The sequence below is a fragment of the Apiospora hydei genome, assembly GCF_038363865.1.
Source record: "Apiospora hydei strain CBS 114990 chromosome Unknown utg000005l_segment0_segment0, whole genome shotgun sequence".
NCBI classification, from domain to species: Eukaryota; Fungi; Ascomycota; class Sordariomycetes; order Amphisphaeriales; family Apiosporaceae; genus Apiospora; species Apiospora hydei.
In genome coordinates, this window is record NW_027117364.1 from 3,461,700 (window position 1) to 3,479,566 (window position 17,867).

Sequence of the window (17,867 nt, forward strand, 5' to 3'; positions counted from 1 at the left end):
ACTACCGAAAGCAGGTCTTGCAATCTGTTCCTGTCAGGCACACGGCAACGGTCTTCCCGACAACAAGCGATGACGCAGGACTAGATGCCTTGGACCATCCCGAACTTCCGTCCATGAGGTGCAGATTACCACCCATCAAAGGTGAAAAAGGCACCACCAAGCAAACAACCTCTACGTCCTATCTTGGTCCATGGGACAAATAACGCACTCATTGTGTGTCCCAAATCTTACAAGACATGGAAGCCAGTGCTCAGAAGGACGGATGTGCCGGGTATTATGGCTTCAATGGGTTGGTCGCTTCTGTGTAAGAGCTAGGCGCCGATAATTTGCTTTGGCAACTCTGTCATTCATCTGTCACTGAGCAAATACCAAAACGTCCTTGAGAAGGTTTCGAGCCGAATAGCCGTGATCGAGACGTTGCCAGCAAAGCCGTGTAACCGGTCATTACAGCAGCCATCGCTAACATGGGAAGCTCTTCCAGGCAATCAAAATACACAAGGCCTTTTTTTGAGATTGTGACTACTTCGCTTGTTTCAAATCACATGTAATGGATATAGTACTGCGTACATTCGAGATCAGGTTCAATTTCATTCGAATTTAGGTATCTAAAAACTGAAATACCTTCTATCCATGCATATCAGCCACCTGTTTGGTGCCCTACATGTACGTGTAAGCAGCCATTTCGCTTGTCATCCCCGCCAAACGCCACGCCATATGATTGAAAACCCCCTACCTCTCCCAACGAAAAGCATAAAACCCCGAATCAACAGAAAACAGTGAGCACCAGGCCACCACAATGCTAACAATGCTGCGCTCATTATGCCTGAGCAGGAGGTACCACACTAGCCCCTAACTCGCTCCTCTCAAAACCCGGCGTCTTGAGCTCCGAGAAAGCCTCGGGCCACAAGAACATCTTCTCCTCCCGGCTGGGCGTCATGGCGGCGAACCGCGGCACAGCCTGCTGGCTTGACACGCGGCGCCACAGGTTGGCGCGCGGGTTGAAGAGGGCCGGCAGGCCCTTGCCGGCCGTCTTGGCCGTGTCCTCGGCCCGGATCTGCTCGAGCTGCCGCTGGATGTCGGCGAAGGAGTCGAAGGGGTAGTACTTGATCTCGTGCTCGATGCAGTACTCCTCGAGGCGCAGGCCGCGGCGCGCAAAGAGCACGTCGGCCTCGCGCGCGGCGGCCAGGTCCGAGACGCCGTCGCCGATGAAGACGATGAGCGGGACGGTGCCGTCCTCGCACGCCAGCTCGGCCTCGCTGCGGGCCTCGGTGATGGACAGGGCTTTGTCGTGGCCGAGTTCCGTGTCGTGCCGCCAGATGGGCTTCCACTCGGATCCGTCGTCCTTGATCTCCGCATCGTTGGCGACGATGTCAATATGAGCGGATGCCTCCTCGCCCAAGAAGGTGTCGAGCACCTTTCGGAGGATGGGCTTCAAGCCGGCAGAGATAACGTTGAAGGGGACATTATTGGCCAGGCACCAGTTATGGAAGCTTTGGAAATCGCGGTCGATCTCTAGCGTCTTTTCCATCACCTCGAAGCCATCATCAAATGGGACTTTCAATGAACCCCACATCTCCTCTGATACATCTCGGAAGGATCGCTCTCCAGTCTTGATCTGTTCATCGAGCATTTCCCGTCGCTTCGAACCGCAGCCATGGGCATCAAACAGGATGTGACCGGTGTCTTGCATGAAAATCGTACCGTCGAAGTCTTGGGACATGTTAGCCTTATGACCTATGAGATGAAAATGACATGGCTGGAGGCGACATTGGCCAACGTATGCCGAGACTAGACGCCAGCTTGCCGGTGTTTGGTTTACGTACCTGAAAAGCAGATGATCTTTCGCTTCTGCTCCGGGGTGTTGACCTGGGGCATGGGTAGCGTCTTGGGCGCAGGCGCCCGCGGGGGAGTGATGGCAGTCGGCATGTTGGATATGTGTTACGATGTTGGGTAGTGTACAAACTTTGACACGAGCAGATATCTGAAGTATGTTGCAAATCAAGCCACACTATTGCTTATTGATGTAGTGAAAAGGATGAATCGATGGTACTCTGATCGTGCAATGTTTGGTCAGGGAAAGGGGGAGAGAAAAGAGACTTATATAAGTGACCAAGTGCCTTCGCAGGCAACGGGCTTGGGTGGGTTCATGGCGAAGCTTACTCCCAGTGGCAGGAGCAGTGCATGCAAACTCTTTACGATGACGAAGACGAGGTTAGGTTGTGGACTATCGTCGCTTTGGGTAGTGCGTGCAAAGAGAGCCCCCGAGCGTAATCCTACCTGTGGCACTCGCAGGGATGCATGTGGCATGTATTTCCATAACCTCATAACGCCGCACACGAGTCCAACGGTCAAAGCACGGGGGTTGGCAGGTGGCTAATGGGAACGGCAGTACATACAGCCTAGACAACGCAAGCTGCCAACCGACAGCGTATCCGCATGCATCTCCTCGTCTAGAGGGACTCGAATCCCACCTCCGGTGCCAAGAGTATCCACTCGAACGACCTGTAGCCTGCAGAGATAACCTAGCCCGGTCGACTGCCGATGTGGCCAGCGAATGGCTGATCGATAGGCCGGCGTGGGCTCGTGGCTCGTCTGGTTCTATGACTTAACTGGCTTCCGTCAGCCAGCGGGCGTCAAACCCGCTTGCTCCCCATGTCTTCTCCTATGGAGCCCCTAAGGTCCAGACTTGAGCTGAGGTTTCATTCATATTTGGGGTGCATTTTGTGGGCGTCTGGACTCATATAGAACCAGAGATCAGCACTCTGAAAATCGATCACGATCCGGCTTGAGTATGCGAATTTGGCAGGCCCATCGAGAACGTAGTGTCGGTGAAAACCGACGCCGGGTTGCCCATTTTCGGTGCCTGAATATCGCGGTTGCCGACACAAATCAGAGCACATTTCGCTTGTGATAGGCGCAGTAGTGCCTCCGAGTTGGTTGCAGTCCATAGCTTGCGGAACGCCCTCCGTTATCTGGTTAGCATCCCATACGCTCGCTGGTGAAGCCACAATATTGGCCACTGGAGGCGCATGTGCTAATCGGTAGGCTGTGCGATCAAGATGCTCCGACAATTCCGAGAAGCGAATGATGTCATGGCTTGGCTAAGCAGAGAACTCCCATTCTTATCGTGAGCTGCAATGGCACATTATGTTTGGTGGCCGCCGAATGGACCGATAGCAAAGGTACTCCGAGACTGGAGGTGTTACTGGTGTGGCTCGTAGGCGAGGGACTCCGCAATCCAGCAGCCATGCGAGCCATGGTTGGCTTCTTTTCCCCATGCAGCACCCCTCGTTTTTCTTTCGATCCTGATGCGGGATACCGGTGGGCGGTGAGGGGATGCGTGGTGTGGATGTCTCGTGAAAATGAGGGGCACAAGGGGCGAAGAGATCTTGGCAATCTCAGGAGCCCCCTTCCCCTTTACTGCCTAGACTGCCCACGATGGAGACAATACTGCCAGGACCTGATATCATACACTTGACACCACTTGTAAATATTTTGGGGGCTTGCCTTGCGATTTCATAGCATATTGTAATCGAAACCACATTTCATGAATATCATACAACGGGTCTCCTCCCTATCAACGTAACAAGAATGGCTTTGCGGTGTCCATCATCACGATCGCGATCAAATTGCCGAGCTGCTGCTGGCTGCATGTACTCTACTCATAAAACCCTACCCTATCATTCCAACGTGTCGTCGCCCTTGAAGTGTGCTCTTGCGCCAGCCGTTCACCAAGCGAGTGAATGCATCGTATCATTTTTCTGCACTCGATCCTTATCAGTCAGCTCCATCTACCGGGGTTCTATGGCTCAACGCTGAAGAGGAAGGACCTTCACTAGTGCCAGTGCCGCACTTGGGTCGTCATTACGCATCTCAGGGGGCTCGTTTTGAATGGGGCCAACAACTAGCCTTCTTTCACGATATATTTCCTTCTATCTTACCAAGTTGCAGATGACGTCTACAAGCTAGCAGATACATGTCAAAAATCCTAGAGATAGACCCTACATCATTCCACAGATCACATCATAGCACAACAACTACCATGGGCAACAACAGAACATGCCGATGAAGTAATTATTGCATAGGTCCGGCGAGCTACTAACTGCAATACTTCACCGCTGCTGCAGGCTGATTGTATCGCTTTTTGCTACCCAATATTACACAATGCCGTTTCCAAACGAACTACCCCGAGCGTCAAGGGGGTCCGCTACGGACAGCCTACTGCTTATCTCACTCTTTGCCATCAGAACCAACGGTCGCCCGATGAAATAAAACACTCGAGTCGTCTGGCCACTCATTGATCCCCATGACAGCCAAGGCTCTTTACCGATTAGCAATGCATGCCATGTTGTCATACTGCTTCATTATCATATTGGTATGTCTAGTTTTGCCCCTATAAGGCCGCTGTTCGTATTGTATGATTGGCCTTTTTTTCTGCCAGTCCCTTCTCAAAATCTAAAAGCGCGTTTCAATTGCCCCTATGCAGAAACCTTGGCACTGAACTTCGATGCGGCCTTGTCAAACAATGCATCCTTCTCCGCCAAATCGGCGAGGAAGGGGTGCGTGGGGTCGACGCTTTGTAGGGATGCGGTAAGCTCGGAAGGGTTCTTTCCGGTAACAATGTTGAGGACAAGGAGGTTGGCGATCGCTTCGGCGTACTTGGGGTTCTTCTGGACAGCCTGCTCCAATGCAGCCTGTGCTTCCTCGACGCGGCCGAGGTGGAGCTCGCAGACGGACTGCGAGACCAGAGTGACGATGGATGAGGTGGAAGGAGCTTGCGCCAGCTCCTCGAAGACGTAGAATGCTTGTTGGTATCGCTCACCACCCTAAAGTAAAGAATCGCCATAAGTCAATGTCGCCCTTGAGGGAAGAACCAAGCTTGGGAGAACCTACCATTCTTACGCCAACCCAAGATTCCGCCAGGTTCACCAGTAAGCTGTCTTGAGCCCAGCTCCGTGCAGCCTTGACCTCCTTCAGGGCCAGGTCTGTCCGGTTCTGCAGCAGATGGATCTGTGTAATGAGAGCAACCGCCTCGACTGATCACGCGGTTAGCATTTCGGGCCTGACAGGAACCCCCTTGTAGATTTGAAGTGTAGACCCACGGTTGCCGGAATGTTGCGACAGCAGCGCCAGCGCCTCCTCGCTCTTGCCAGCGGCCTGCAGAACAATGCCGCCAATGGTCTGGACCGTCGCGTTGTCGCTGGACGAGCTGGCCAGCTCCTCGATCGTCTTCACCGCCGCGTCCGTCTTGCCAAGGCTGTGCTGCGCCAGGGCGCCGACGGCAGACAGCTCAGGCTCCGACTCTCCTTGCACGTCTGCGATGACATCGTCGGCTTGGCCCAGGGCGATACGGGCGCGGAGGGCGAGGACTCGGGCAGGGAGGGCGTTTTCGGGGGACAGGGCCGAGGTGTCAAAGTCGACGACTTCCTGGTACTGGCCCTGGTGGAAGTGGTTGTGGATGTTGACGAGTTCGCCTTCGGCGCCGAAAGGATCCATCTTGAAGTATGGGTAATGCGATTGTGCGAATCTATGCAATGTGTTTATGTTGCAATGCTGAGATCGACCGAATGTCGCAAGCTCCAAGGCCAGATACGTGCTGGCTTCAATGGTGCAAGTAATGAACCAATAAAGCTGACAGGTGGCAGGCAGGGGCCGTTGGGTTTCTTGGCGTGTGGCCCGTGCGTGACATGGCCATGGCCCTCAAGCCAACTCCAGTCAACTCGAGCAAGAAGATGAGCAACGATTCGACGCAGACAACCCCAGAATGGCCATTCAATTGAATACTTTGCTTTCTAATATTCCATACGCTAATACGGTCGGTATGAGGCATATTTTGTCTTCGCTGGTTAGCTCGATTCGATTAATATTTACCAGTGTTACTTGGCTTTTGGTTCCCCTTGTAACCCCTTGCCTGTGTATGTTAGAAAGCCTCACTCATCGGCCCTCGCTAGGTATATATATCGGTGCCATATTTAATACTTCGTATTGAACGCTCTCCCTGACATGAATGTTATCATATTATTCAATATTTATTTTATCCTAGTCTCGTATACGAGTTCCTGTTAACCATAATACGAGCTTCGTGGATTGAAGTACAACATCGTACTCACAAGAGGCCACATAGAAATGCAAGTGATCCCACTCTCGAGTTACGAAAACAAAACTCAACAAAATCGATCTGATCAAGAAACGTATAAAACTTCCCTGGGTGGTGATTCCGTTTCTAGAATTAAAAAGAAAAAAGTTTGTTGGTATATTGATCTACCGAGATGGGCGCCTGACGCATCTTCTCCTCTAGTCTCTATGCTCCTCCAGCTCTTCGTGAATTGTGATCGTGGATAATAATGTGGTAACATATATCCAATTACATGTTACTCCACGGTCAGCTATGCCGCTGCTCTATTACTGACTATTCAAGAGTTCTCGAAGTTGACGATGGGACAACTCGATTATACAGGGTTACTCTGCTAGAATCAACATGACAACAGTGACACAATCATATAACAACATGGAATAGTCAATATCGCAAGGAAATGGCATAGTCAATTTGCCTGTGGTGACCAATGGAATGTTGTAACCCAGAAGCCTCTACTCATACAAATACAGCAATATTATTCCATCTTGTAACTTCTTCTTTTAAGCATGCAGGCGTCGCTTCTCGGACTTGGGAGGGACGGGAGGGGGCGTCGTGTCTATCTTACTGTTAGTATGCGCAATGGGAACGTCAGAAAGGGGTGATTTTACCTTTGCCATCGAGCTCGGCGTGCCACTCATCCAACAGCTGGCGTGCCGACATGCTAAGCGACCGAGGCGTGGAAGGTGTTTCGCTGACAGAATGCTCGTAATCTGAAACAGAGCCATCGAAGTCTCCGGGCTCCTCTTGGTCAGTGGTCGAGATGATTCCTAGCCATCTCTCGACCCGGCCCAACTCCTTGCCGGGGATCTGTGCGAGCAACTTGGCGAAGGACTTGTCTCCGGCAGCCACGAGGATAGATCCGTCTGAGGGATAGCCAGTGGTGCTCGAAGAAGGAGTGATGATCTTGCCATGACCAGAAGAGAATCCATTGTCATCGGAGAATGAACCAAAGTCCTCATAATCGTTGCTGGGGATGTTCTCGTTGCCGAAGAGACGGGGGTACCTCCGGGCCAGGCGGGTTTCGTCCAAATGTAAGAGAGGGATGGGTGCGGATCCGTCCATGGCCTTGAGAGTCGGCTTCTCAGGCCTGCCTCCTCGAAGAATGGAATGATACTTCTTGTCTAAGTAAAGGGGTCTTCGGCCTCTTCCTCCGAGTCGGACCGGTGGTTGCGGGTGACAGTGGCACTGCCCTCGGCGTTGTTGGGCTTGACAATCATGGTTGTGGTTGTGCTCGGGGTTTCAAGGAGATAGGATGTCGCGCTCGCCTAAAAGGAAATTGTAATCGTGGGTTTCGCTTGCATCAACGGGAAAAGTTCGCAAAGGTTGCCGTCGCCCCGGGCGATTAGGTATCATGCCTCAGGAGCTTGTGGTTATGTGCGCGGTGAGTCGCCGGCTAGGTACCATTGTACCCAGACTTGCTGGCTCCTAGAATCAAACTTCCTCTCCTAAAATGTGTGAGCTCGCCAATTGTCTCTTCCTTAACGAAATTTATCGCCCCTACGCAAATTTTCGGCTATACGCAGTGCTGCCGATAGGGGTCCTGGACAGGATGGGGGATCTCGCTGGTAGAACGCAAATCTGCTTGTCATTGGGAATATGAGGAGTTTCTCCATGTTCGGTTGCAGTAGCCGTGAAAGATCGCCAAACCGGTGGCCTCTTCCCCGTCTGTCTTTTCCCATCTACCGCACCCGCCCCTGAAGCATGGACGGGGGCGAAAAGGGGGTTCTCCTTTCGGCTCAGCAATTCTGCGAAGACGATGGATCGGTCGTGACGTTTACCATATGTTTCGGGTATGCGGAAACGAGACAACTGTCAGGCATTTGCTAGTAAGCATGACGTCGCCGTCGTCCGAGTGTTTGGTCATTTCTGACATACTTGTGCAGCCAGACTCGGAGGCGTCGACATTGTTCTCAAGGGCATGATATCAACTTAACAAGACTCTCAGGACTATCGTCTCAATACCATCTTCTCCGAACGAGACCTTAAAGGTAATTGAGCTCAATGTGGATGAAGACATCACTTGTGGCTGACTATGACCGGGCGAAACAGGTGATGTGAACCACTCCGAGACGGTGGGCCAGCGTGATTTCCTTGGTGCATTCACTGCCCCTTATCGCCGTCAGGTTCTTGTTTTCGGAAACAAGAATGAACTCGAGCTGCGACAACTGCTCACTGTCGGGCACATTTAAAGGAGATCATTAACAAAGAGCCAGAGCGTACCCATGGTCTAGACTTGTCAAGGTTGAAGCTTCTCCGGGTTTCTTGCAGAACCTGTAGCCTGGTGGGTGCGAAAAGATGCTTCTGTGACAGCGTCAGTCATCAGAACGCGTATGGCCTCGCTGAAGACAGGCGCGAAGCATGATGATCCGTTGAATGATACGTGGAGACCATGCACCCGTTTCTAGCCACTACGATACTTGTTGAGGCTGATCAGATGCATCTCTACTCAGCGGGTTGCCAGTGCCCTTTCCAGAAGTACTGCTGAGCAGTTGAACTAATCTGCTCTGTCGTCTATTCGGGCAGCAGCATTTCGTGTCAGAATAACTCAAGTGGCTACCTGCATTCCCATACAGTGAGTCAAATACTTTGATGATTTGTCCAGCCAGGCTTTCGGAATACTGAAAACGATCAAGTATCTCTGCTTCTTGAATAGCCTTGAATTGGAAGTCGAAGTTCAGCCACAAATAATAATCAGAAACCAAAACTGACAAGATATAATAATAAGAGAAAAGGAGGCTCTTATGGGTACATACTCGACTCTGCCCTTCTAGCCCAGACTACTGTTCTCAGCAACTAGCAATATACCGCTCCCTTCGCGAAATTGAAGACTACTAGACATCGACTATCTACTCATTGATAGAGTAACGACCGAGGCCGCGACATTTATCAAAAGGTTCAGAGAACCTCAGATTGATCTCCGGCATCCATGGGAAGATTGAACGACAATGTCCGGCACATCGTCCAAGCCGCCGCCGGGCTCGGTGGCTGTTCGAAAGAGTGGCATGGGTCGGCTTGAGCGATTGCCCATATCCAGCAAGCCCCTGGACCATCTCTACGAGAGAGTCAAGACCATCGATGACGGCTCAGGCAACCTGGGCGGGATGAACGCCGGCGTCTACATCGTGCGAGAAAAGAAGACCCGCCAGATTTACGTCCAGAAATGCTACCGAAGCAACAACAGCGCCTTAATCAAACTCTTCCGCGATGAAATCGGCTATATGAGGGTACGTATATGACATATGTATTGAAAACTCGACGCTGCTTTCCATCATTTGGCATTTCTGACGTACTTTGCCTAGCGACTGATGCATTCGAGTATTGTCCAATACGTCGATGCCTATGTTAACGTGAAGGCCCCGTACGAGGCCGCTGCCTACATGGAATACTGCGACCGAGGCTCGTTGAGAGACATGGTACAGATATACAATGCAGAAAAGAATAAGAACCAAAATATGTTCATCCCGGAGAGCTTCATTTGGCATGCGCTTCTGGGGTTGTCGGATGCTCTATACTTTCTCAACACCGGCCAGAGTTTCATATCCGTGGAACTGCAGAAGAACGACCCCCAAAAATGGAAGCCCATCATACACCGTGATATAAAACCCGACAGGTAAGTGTCCTCAACTTTGGTCAACTCTCGATTCTACTATCTACGGAGAACATCAGGGAAGATCACGGGAAGAATTAGACTAACAGCAGTTTTCTAGTAAGTGAATAAGAATCTCTCCAAGTAGAGATCGATACACGCCCCCGGAAACCCGAAAAGCTCACGAACTAGACCCTTGTTGATACCAGAGGCAGATATCTTCCTACGCTCTCGCGACACCCCCAACTCGCCGAAGCCTCCCTACGTCCTCCTCTCTGACTTCGGCATAGCCTGCTACGAGGACGCCACGACCGCGGGGTCCAACAAGGCGGGCCCCTACCTCTGCGCCGGCACGCCCGAATACCACGCGCCGGAGCTGTGCTTCAACCCGAAGCCGACGCCCCTCCAGAGCCAGACACAACAAAGGAGCCCGCACACGGCGCTGTCGGACATCTTCGCCATCGCGCTGCTCATGTACTGCATGTGTGAACGATCACTCTTCCCGCACATCGACCCGAAGTGCCTGCCGCTGCGGAGCGCCGAGGCGCTCGGGCGCGCGGCGCGGCCCGCCCGCCTCGACATCAGCGCCCGCGGCGTCTACTCGGACTACCTGGCGCGTGTCATCGACTGGGCGGGCGCGCGGGAGCCGTCGAACCGGCCCGACGCCCAGATGCTCGTCGAGGGCGTGCAGAGGCAGTGCCAGCTTTGGAAGGCCGACCCGAACTGGCAGGCCCAGGTGGGGGAGACGCTGCCGGGCTGGGCGGCTCCCAAGAGAAAAGTCTAAAGTCAGGTACAGTAGAAGTCGGCACATACAATGGTGATAGGTGGTAGTTGCAGGTAGTAATGCCGAAAGAGTGTTTGTTTGTTCCCCTCCGGAGCAGCAGAGCTGTCGGTGGAGAAAATCATCCGTCGCTTTGACTGCCCACGACAGACTCCTACGCTTTGACACTATATCGCCCAGAGAACGGCGTGTTTTGAACCATGGCTTGATGTTCCACGGTATCCTTCACGGTGTAGATGCTTTCTTGAAGAGTTACGGTCTTTAGATTCGGGGCACGTTTCGAACCCTACGTCGCGGCCACATGGCCGTGTTCCACGGGCGAGTTCCAATGTCCCGGTATCAGTAAGGCTCTTGGGGAAAAGTATAGGTATGCATTTTGTGCATGACACCGAAAGAGTTTGGCCCAGGAGCAACTTCATGTCATTCAGGGTAAGCTCTTACCCGGCCGCCCAAGAAGTTGTGCTCTACCATGGCATCAAGTTGGAATGCGTGGGCAAGCGTTACTTGCTGTTTCAGGAGCGCAGGTCTTCTTTTACAGTTGCGTGACTACCCACTCGAGGGAGTCAGTCCTGCATTGGTCCCGTAGATCGTAATGAAGACAAACAGGAGAGAGCGTCGATTTAGAGTTTGTTCTTGATGTGTCTTGCTTTCGGCATCCAGTTCCATGATGGTAGCATGAATGAGGTAACCGGCGACATCGTGGCGGGCAGGACGAATGACTATCCTTGAATGCAAAACGTCAAACTCGTAGCATATCTTACTTTATCCGACGAGGCACGCCTACCGAGGCCGCCCACATCCGACAAAAACCCGGGATCCGATAGAAACAACGTCTGCTAGCGGGTGGAGGGCATTGTTGAGGGTATGCTGGCTAAGAAACGAACAGGGGCTTGGCTGGCTGCTGTAACATGGATGGGCATGTCCATGTTGGGTTCCCTGCGACATATCATGTTCAAGATAACAATACCCCGGCGATGAGGCAGACTGAGGGACGAGTCTAGATCTCTTCCCGTTTAAAGAACAAGAACAAGACCTTCAACCTGGATTAGCAACCGCACTTGATAGCAACATGGCGCTACAGTATGTGCAACAGCAAAGAGTTCAGGTTAAGTTCGTATGACACATGATAGGGTTATGAAAACGTGTGAAAAAGATAAAGATGACAACGCTGACACTATTCCCCCCTTCTCCTTCCCCTTGTTCTTCTTCATCTCACACTATGCTGCTATTCAGGCGGATATCAGGCGAAAGGTACTGTAAGCAGTGACTTACCTACCAATACCACGACACGAATTGACTTTTGTCTTGGAAGTTGCACGAATCAAGGGCACTTTTTTCTTCAAACCTGGCATAGAAAATGCCAACATCGTACGAGTTTCAATTTATGCGGTGGCCATAGCCGTTCATCCCACCTAGAGGATAGAGCGTTCTGGGCATATTGATGTTCATCGTAGCGTAGCAGATCCAACTTAACCTTAATGAGTCTCCGGACGAGATTTTTCTTTCTTTTTTTTCGTTTATGCCGTGGTCGATGTCATACACCATCACGCGCAACCGGCCCCCCCGGGCGTCTTCTACCGTAGATCAACCTGTCCAATATCGAACCCACCACGGACCAAACCTTGTGGCATCGGTCGAGCTCCGATGGTTGAAGCAAAAGATACTACGGCGAGGTAGTACGTATATAGGCGGAATATGCGGATACAGGTAGAGCTGGCCCGCCGCTTGCGTGGCGAGCGCAGGGGTGCCCCGTCGCTGAATGTTTCTAGAAGGCTTCTAGGTTTGAACCTTGATGCCGCCGATTTGTATCCTCCTAGCGGCTGCAATGACGAGATCCCGTCATGCATCCGTTGCCAGATCTCCTAGCGGCCCGTAACATTCGATGGTTGCACTTGCTGCGGCCTTGATTATCGCAGGGTAGCAATTGTCGTCAGCCAAATCCCCTGCAAGGCACAATGGGTGCTACTGCCTCGGGAAGGATGAGATGCCCGAGATGCGAATGCCTGCCACAGCAACCAGGTATGCACATTCACCCGCCCAAAGTAGCTCTGCAGAGCGTCAGCCAGTACCTATTAGCACAGAGTTCTCCTTTTCCGGCCAGCTGGACACAACGGTGTTGGTGTATTTGCCATGGATCCGTTTCGAAACCAGCACTTGATAAGAGCCAGAGGAAGCAATGACTCGCGGCAACATTCGTCCGATGGGAACCCCATAATGGGATGATGCGAGTCAAGGCTTCTAGAAGGCCGCTAGAACCTCGTTTCTTCCGAGTGACAGCGAGGCCCCTGGTTCGACCCAGCCAAGTGCCCTGCAGGCTACAGCAGGTTCCCAGTAGGGCAGCTGGTAAGATGGACCACGTGTGTAGCACCATCGGGGTCCAGCCGACGGAAGCCTCATGACTCAATTATGATGCCCAGAGACTTGTGCTGTGAGTAAGGCTGTCTGCATCCGCTGCTTGTCGAGCTCGATCTTGTGGGTCTCTATCGATTATCGCGCCATCTCAGGCGAGGGATCAATGCTTCCGGTAGGCTGCCGCTCTTCATGTGGAAGAGACACGGGGGATAGACCATATCACCACATCATTCCTACCTTGTACGCCGCTATGCACAGCGGCGACATGGCTGTGATCAATAGTGAAATCTGAAAATAACCATGTACAAGTAACATGAAGTGTCTGCCTGTGCTCATGCAAGGGAGAACTCCGGAGACTTCAGTCCGTATCTCAACATGGCATCGTACAATAACTCCAGGGCCATACCCACTGCTTGCGACTTACAGTAGGTGGCGTTCTAGTCATACGACCATTGGATCTCATGTTCATGTGCAATGGAAGATCAAGCCAGATGGAACGAAGGAAGTAGTTGATGGTCATCGAATACTTTTTCTCCAGAAAAAGAGATTCTGGATGGGGGGTAGATAGAGAGATCATGTGTTTCTTTCTGATTTCCAGCTTACACCTGCATGCTGTTGCTTTGGGCGCTGTTCGTTCCCGAGTCCGAAGCTTGACTGCCCGCTGTAGAGGACTTTAGGGCGAACTGGCAGCAGCTGGCAGGCCTGGCGCGCCTGGCAGGCCTCAGCTGGCGCTGTAAAGCTGCAAGTCACCAAGTAAAGCCACTGCAAAGCCACCCACGGGCCAGAACCTGTGGGCGGTGCTTTTCTCCTCTTCTCTTAGCAGTTCGCCATGCCCTTTCGATTGTCGCATCACCCGTGAGGCTCCACTAAAAGCTTCACCTGCTACTGTACGCCGGAATTTTTGCTTTAGCTTTTTTGCCCGCCCGTAGAAGTGTATTTTTAGGTGTCATGGACAAGCTCACCATGACGAAAGCCCGTAATCATCACCAAGACCGCCGTCCCTCCCGACCTTGATTAGCCATCCAATTATCTGTGCTCTTGCGATACAACGACGTGTGCCGACTGCGCCTCTTGTTCGAGTCTACTGGAAAGCCACCCACAGGCCGGAAGCTCCGGTGCGGAACCGAACCCGAACACCACGCCACTTCCAATTCCTCGCAAACTCGCTGCTGAAGGGCGACCGACGTGGCTTCTGTGCTTGACGAGTACCCCAACGATTGCCTGGTCAACTGCCCCGAACCGCACACCATGCTGCGAACTACACTACGTCACTGTTTGACCCTCTTCGGCCCCGCGGGGGCTCCGACTTCGCGCGCGGCAGCGCAGATATCGGGGAGGGCACTATGGGTACGAAACTTCAGTGAAGCATCACAGTCCGCGATACAGGCATCTCGGACGAACTTCTCCGCACGACCGAAATTGCCCAGCCAAGCTCTCCGATCCAGACAGACCATACTGCGAGCGCCGCGCCGCGACTTTCATCGCACATTGAAGCTTCGCGGTCCCAAGACGGCCCCTAAAGGAACAAATGGCAAGAATGCAAACGCCAATGAGCCCCAGGGCTTGAGTGCTCGCCTGAAGAAGCTGTCGAGGGAATACGGCTGGTCCGCCGTGGGTGTATATTTAGCAATGAGCATCCTTGACTTTCCCTTTTGCTTCTTGCTGGTTCGGGTAGTCGGGACGGACAGAATAGGTATATTAAACAAAAGGCATCAAGCAAATGTGCGGGGTGCATGCTAACGGTTCACACAGGCGCTCTGGAGCATTACGTCGTTTCGAATGCTAAGAAGGTGATACCCGAGGGCGTGAAGACCTGGTGGCATGATTACCGACAGTCTATGAAGAACGCCGAGAAAGAAAAGTTTGGGAACGACGACATCAATGAGCACGTCGAGATGGCGACTTGGGGTGTGGAGGAAGCCGATGCCCGTAACAAGGCGGAAGCCAGTAAGTCCGACAAACGTGGAATGGGTGGAGGGATATCGCTAACCAAATATTTCACTCCAGGTCTTGGTACGCAACTGGCACTTGCCTATGCTATTCACAAGAGTTTTATCTTCATCCGAGTTCCTCTGACGGCGGCGGTCACACCCAAGGTCGTCAAGGTCCTCCGATCTTGGGGATGGAATATCGGCAAAAGGGTGAGCAAAACTAAGAAATAACTGCGCCTCTGGAATATCCAGGCCCCTCAAAATGTAAGATGTATCAGGACGGAGGTTACCTCTCTGCGGTGTTTAGAGTTTCGGTGCCATCCAAGGAGCGTCCCGCCGTTTGTAGTTGTATGACGGATTTCTACTCCCCTTTAGAGCATCCTGCTCCTGCAGATAAATTATGCACACTTGTAGACTAATGCAACACTATATCGAACCCCACAATGGAATCAGTCAGCAGGTACCTCTATTTGCTCTAAACTCGAATAACTGCATCGTGGTTCATCGCAGAGGGATCTGGATGAATTGTCGGAGGTATAACCCCGGTGGCCGTGCTTGGCTGGTGTTCAGTGCAACGTGCTGCATGCAGCGATGACCCCTGCGTCGATCCCGAGCTGATACAGGCTATCGGTCTAGCCTACATCCACTGCACGTCGTCTGTCTGGAGTCTGGATGGAGACAGCCATCGCCAGGCACGCTAGAAGCACGCCAGAAGAAGGGGGAAAAGAGGGCTGCTGCTGCTGCTGCTCGTGCCATCGAATTGTTCCAACGCCAACGCCAACACCAATAATCTACCGTAGACTAGAAGGATGGAAGGTAACGAATGCTTGCTAACTTCTTAGCGGTGCCCTCTGTAGCGGTTTATCGTGGTGCTACTCTGGATAAATCGGCATCTCAAGGAGTCAAGGCAAAGGGGCCTGAAGGCATGGGAAGAAGATGCCAAGATATCCCCTTCATCCCGCTTGCCGCACCCATCGAAACTGCCCGCCTCGCCCGGATTTGCGGATTTTCGAGGAGAGGGAGGCGAGAACGCCCTCCGCGGTTCAACATCGGGCTAACTAAACCTACGTGCCACCATTCCTCGGAGCAGGATTGTTTCAGGACCGGCAAGAGGCTGGGCTGCGCATTACAGTCAGCCTCTCCCTCCCGTTTGGTTGTCGTTGGGTTGCTACTAGTAGCTATAGAGTCGTATATCCCAGACGTGATGGGGTGTGTGTGACAGCGAGCGGTTCGGATGGGCTGCTTTGATCGACGCGCAAGTACCACTATGCATATGTAATGCTATAACAGGCAGGCATTTACGGGCATGCCCCCTAAAGAGCACACGAGACACCAGCGCGCCGGGTTCAGCATCGGTTGCATTTAGGCGTTGCGCATCTACGTCCCAGGTGCCAGGGGGATTCTCGGGAGGGGAGGGGGCCCTTCCCATGTGCGATCCTTCTCCACCACGGCCGGGCCAGCCATCGGAGGTGTTTCCACATCGGGCAGATCGCCTGGCAGCTTCAGTCTTCAATCCGGTCAGGTGGGGAGGGGAGGAGGAGACCCCATCATCGGCATATCATAATTCGATCTCCAGATCCAGAAGGATATATCCCATTCGCTAACCGGATTCATGCAAGATGCCGCTGCCGTCATTGGAAGTGCTTAGCATGCAACTCGCTCGTCACAGGATCCAGCTAGCATGTAGGTAACCCAGCGTTCCGGTTCCTAGCCAGCCTCTTGGCCAAACAACTTTACCTACGGGCAAAACACCGAACTGGGATCCTCGTGAACTTTGTGGCCGCCCCTACGGCACGATGTGAGGCATGGCCGCCCCCGGGAGTTACATGTAATGTTTGGGTTCTTGTTTTCTTTGCTATGTCAGCTCTCGCTAAGCAACGAGGCAGCAGAGGGCGGTGTATTCGAGACAACGGCGAGATCTAGGGAAAAGAAGATCATCATGTCTTGACTAGCAAACGCACAGCACCTACCTGTTATAGCCATCGTGCCACTCATTATTGGCAAAGGAGCTCGTTATGGAATAGAGTTTGTGGTTGGTGATTTCGATATGTTACAGGTAGTCATTCCGCGCATCCAATCCCGATCCCTCATTCCCCTCTCCCCTTCTAGAGATGGAGCGATGCATCATTTGACGAAAATGAATAAGGCGGCCTCAAAAGGTCAGCCGTTGGAACACGGTAGATCCCAGCAGTGTTCAGGTCATGAACGAGTCATCGATAGTCGCTAGAAGGAATCTCATCACTGCTAGGCAGGCTTCTAGCGTTTCTACCACAACGCTGGCTCAGTTACGGGACCTCTTCCCAAGTTTCCCACCGTCCGGTAAATCCGTCCCCTCGCCTAAGTTCTAACCCCCTCCCGACTAAGAAGGCGGCAGCGTCGTACGTACGTACGTACGAGCGATCGCGGAACAGCGGTGCGTGTGCATGTAATGTAATGTAATGTGCGTACTAACATGCCGCAGCAATGCACCATGTGGAAGCCACAATTTCAATAAGGTTTTGACAGTGAACTCAGAATGGAATGGCCGATTGCTTAGTGGCCAGTCCTAAAAATCGTCAGCTAGAAGAAAGAAGTCGGGTTGGTTTGGCGTTGGTGAATCCCTCCTCATGGGCGCTTATCTTGGCCCGGCTCCAACAGTCGAGGGGGATATTTAAGATTAAACACTTGAATAAGTTGCACGCCTCTCCTTGGACGAATGTGACGTAGTGGCATGCACATTGCACTCGGACTGGTTGGCAATGAATGGGCTGGCTACCATCTTCCCCCCCGCCATTCCCTCCGAACCCGAACCGGGCCAAGTTATTTAGAGGCTGCAGAGTTCCTCCCGGCTCGATGCTTCGCGCGTGAATGGTAACTGCTGCTATACTGCTACCAGGCATGAAATTATATATAGCGTCAAGGCGTGATCAAGCCCCGGATGTGTCTCTGAGGAGAAGTTTATAGCTCGTAATCTTATCCTGAAACAGCTTAAACGTGTCCAAGTGCGTCCAATTGACATCAATTGCAGGCCGCCGTTACTAGGTCTTGACATAATTCCTTATTCCGGCCGCGCCGTCTCGACATACTTTGGAATGAGAGGCC

The 17,867-nt window shown here is 52.5% G+C and overlaps 5 protein-coding genes across 5 annotated transcripts; 2 read left to right on the top strand and 3 right to left on the bottom strand.

The window, feature by feature from the left end:
* Positions 1-817: 817 nt before the first annotated feature.
* PG997_006536 (uncharacterized protein) lies at positions 818-1,926 on the bottom strand (the record flags this gene model as incomplete). Its single annotated transcript, XM_066810851.1, has 2 exons — positions 818-1,734; positions 1,824-1,926. 2 exons carry the CDS (start codon positions 1,924-1,926, stop codon positions 818-820), a joined length of 1,020 nt encoding a protein of 339 aa, XP_066669774.1.
* A 2,552-nt stretch (positions 1,927-4,478) lies between these two features.
* On the bottom strand, positions 4,479-5,496 carry PG997_006537 (coatomer epsilon subunit domain-containing protein; the record flags this gene model as incomplete). The annotated part of the gene is made up of 3 exons (XM_066810852.1): positions 4,479-4,826; positions 4,894-5,036; positions 5,103-5,496. 3 exons carry the CDS (start codon positions 5,494-5,496, stop codon positions 4,479-4,481), a joined length of 885 nt encoding a protein of 294 aa, XP_066669775.1.
* Positions 5,497-6,724: 1,228 nt separating this feature from the next.
* PG997_006538 (uncharacterized protein) lies at positions 6,725-7,198 on the bottom strand (the record flags this gene model as incomplete). Its single annotated transcript, XM_066810853.1, has 1 exon — positions 6,725-7,198. One exon carries the CDS (start codon positions 7,196-7,198, stop codon positions 6,725-6,727), a length of 474 nt encoding a protein of 157 aa, XP_066669776.1.
* A 1,883-nt stretch (positions 7,199-9,081) lies between these two features.
* Positions 9,082-10,506, top strand: PG997_006539 (uncharacterized protein; the record flags this gene model as incomplete). The annotated part of the gene is made up of 3 exons (XM_066810854.1): positions 9,082-9,360; positions 9,436-9,746; positions 9,915-10,506. 3 exons carry the CDS (start codon positions 9,082-9,084, stop codon positions 10,504-10,506), a joined length of 1,182 nt encoding a protein of 393 aa, XP_066669777.1.
* Positions 10,507-14,103: 3,597 nt separating this feature from the next.
* PG997_006540 (peptide alpha-N-acetyltransferase) lies at positions 14,104-15,132 on the top strand (the record flags this gene model as incomplete). Its single annotated transcript, XM_066810855.1, has 5 exons — positions 14,104-14,548; positions 14,608-14,802; positions 14,863-14,996; positions 15,039-15,050; positions 15,094-15,132. The coding sequence occupies 5 exons, from the start codon at positions 14,104-14,106 to the stop codon at positions 15,130-15,132; spliced, it is 825 nt and encodes a 274-aa protein (XP_066669778.1).
* Positions 15,133-17,867: the final 2,735 nt, after the last annotated feature.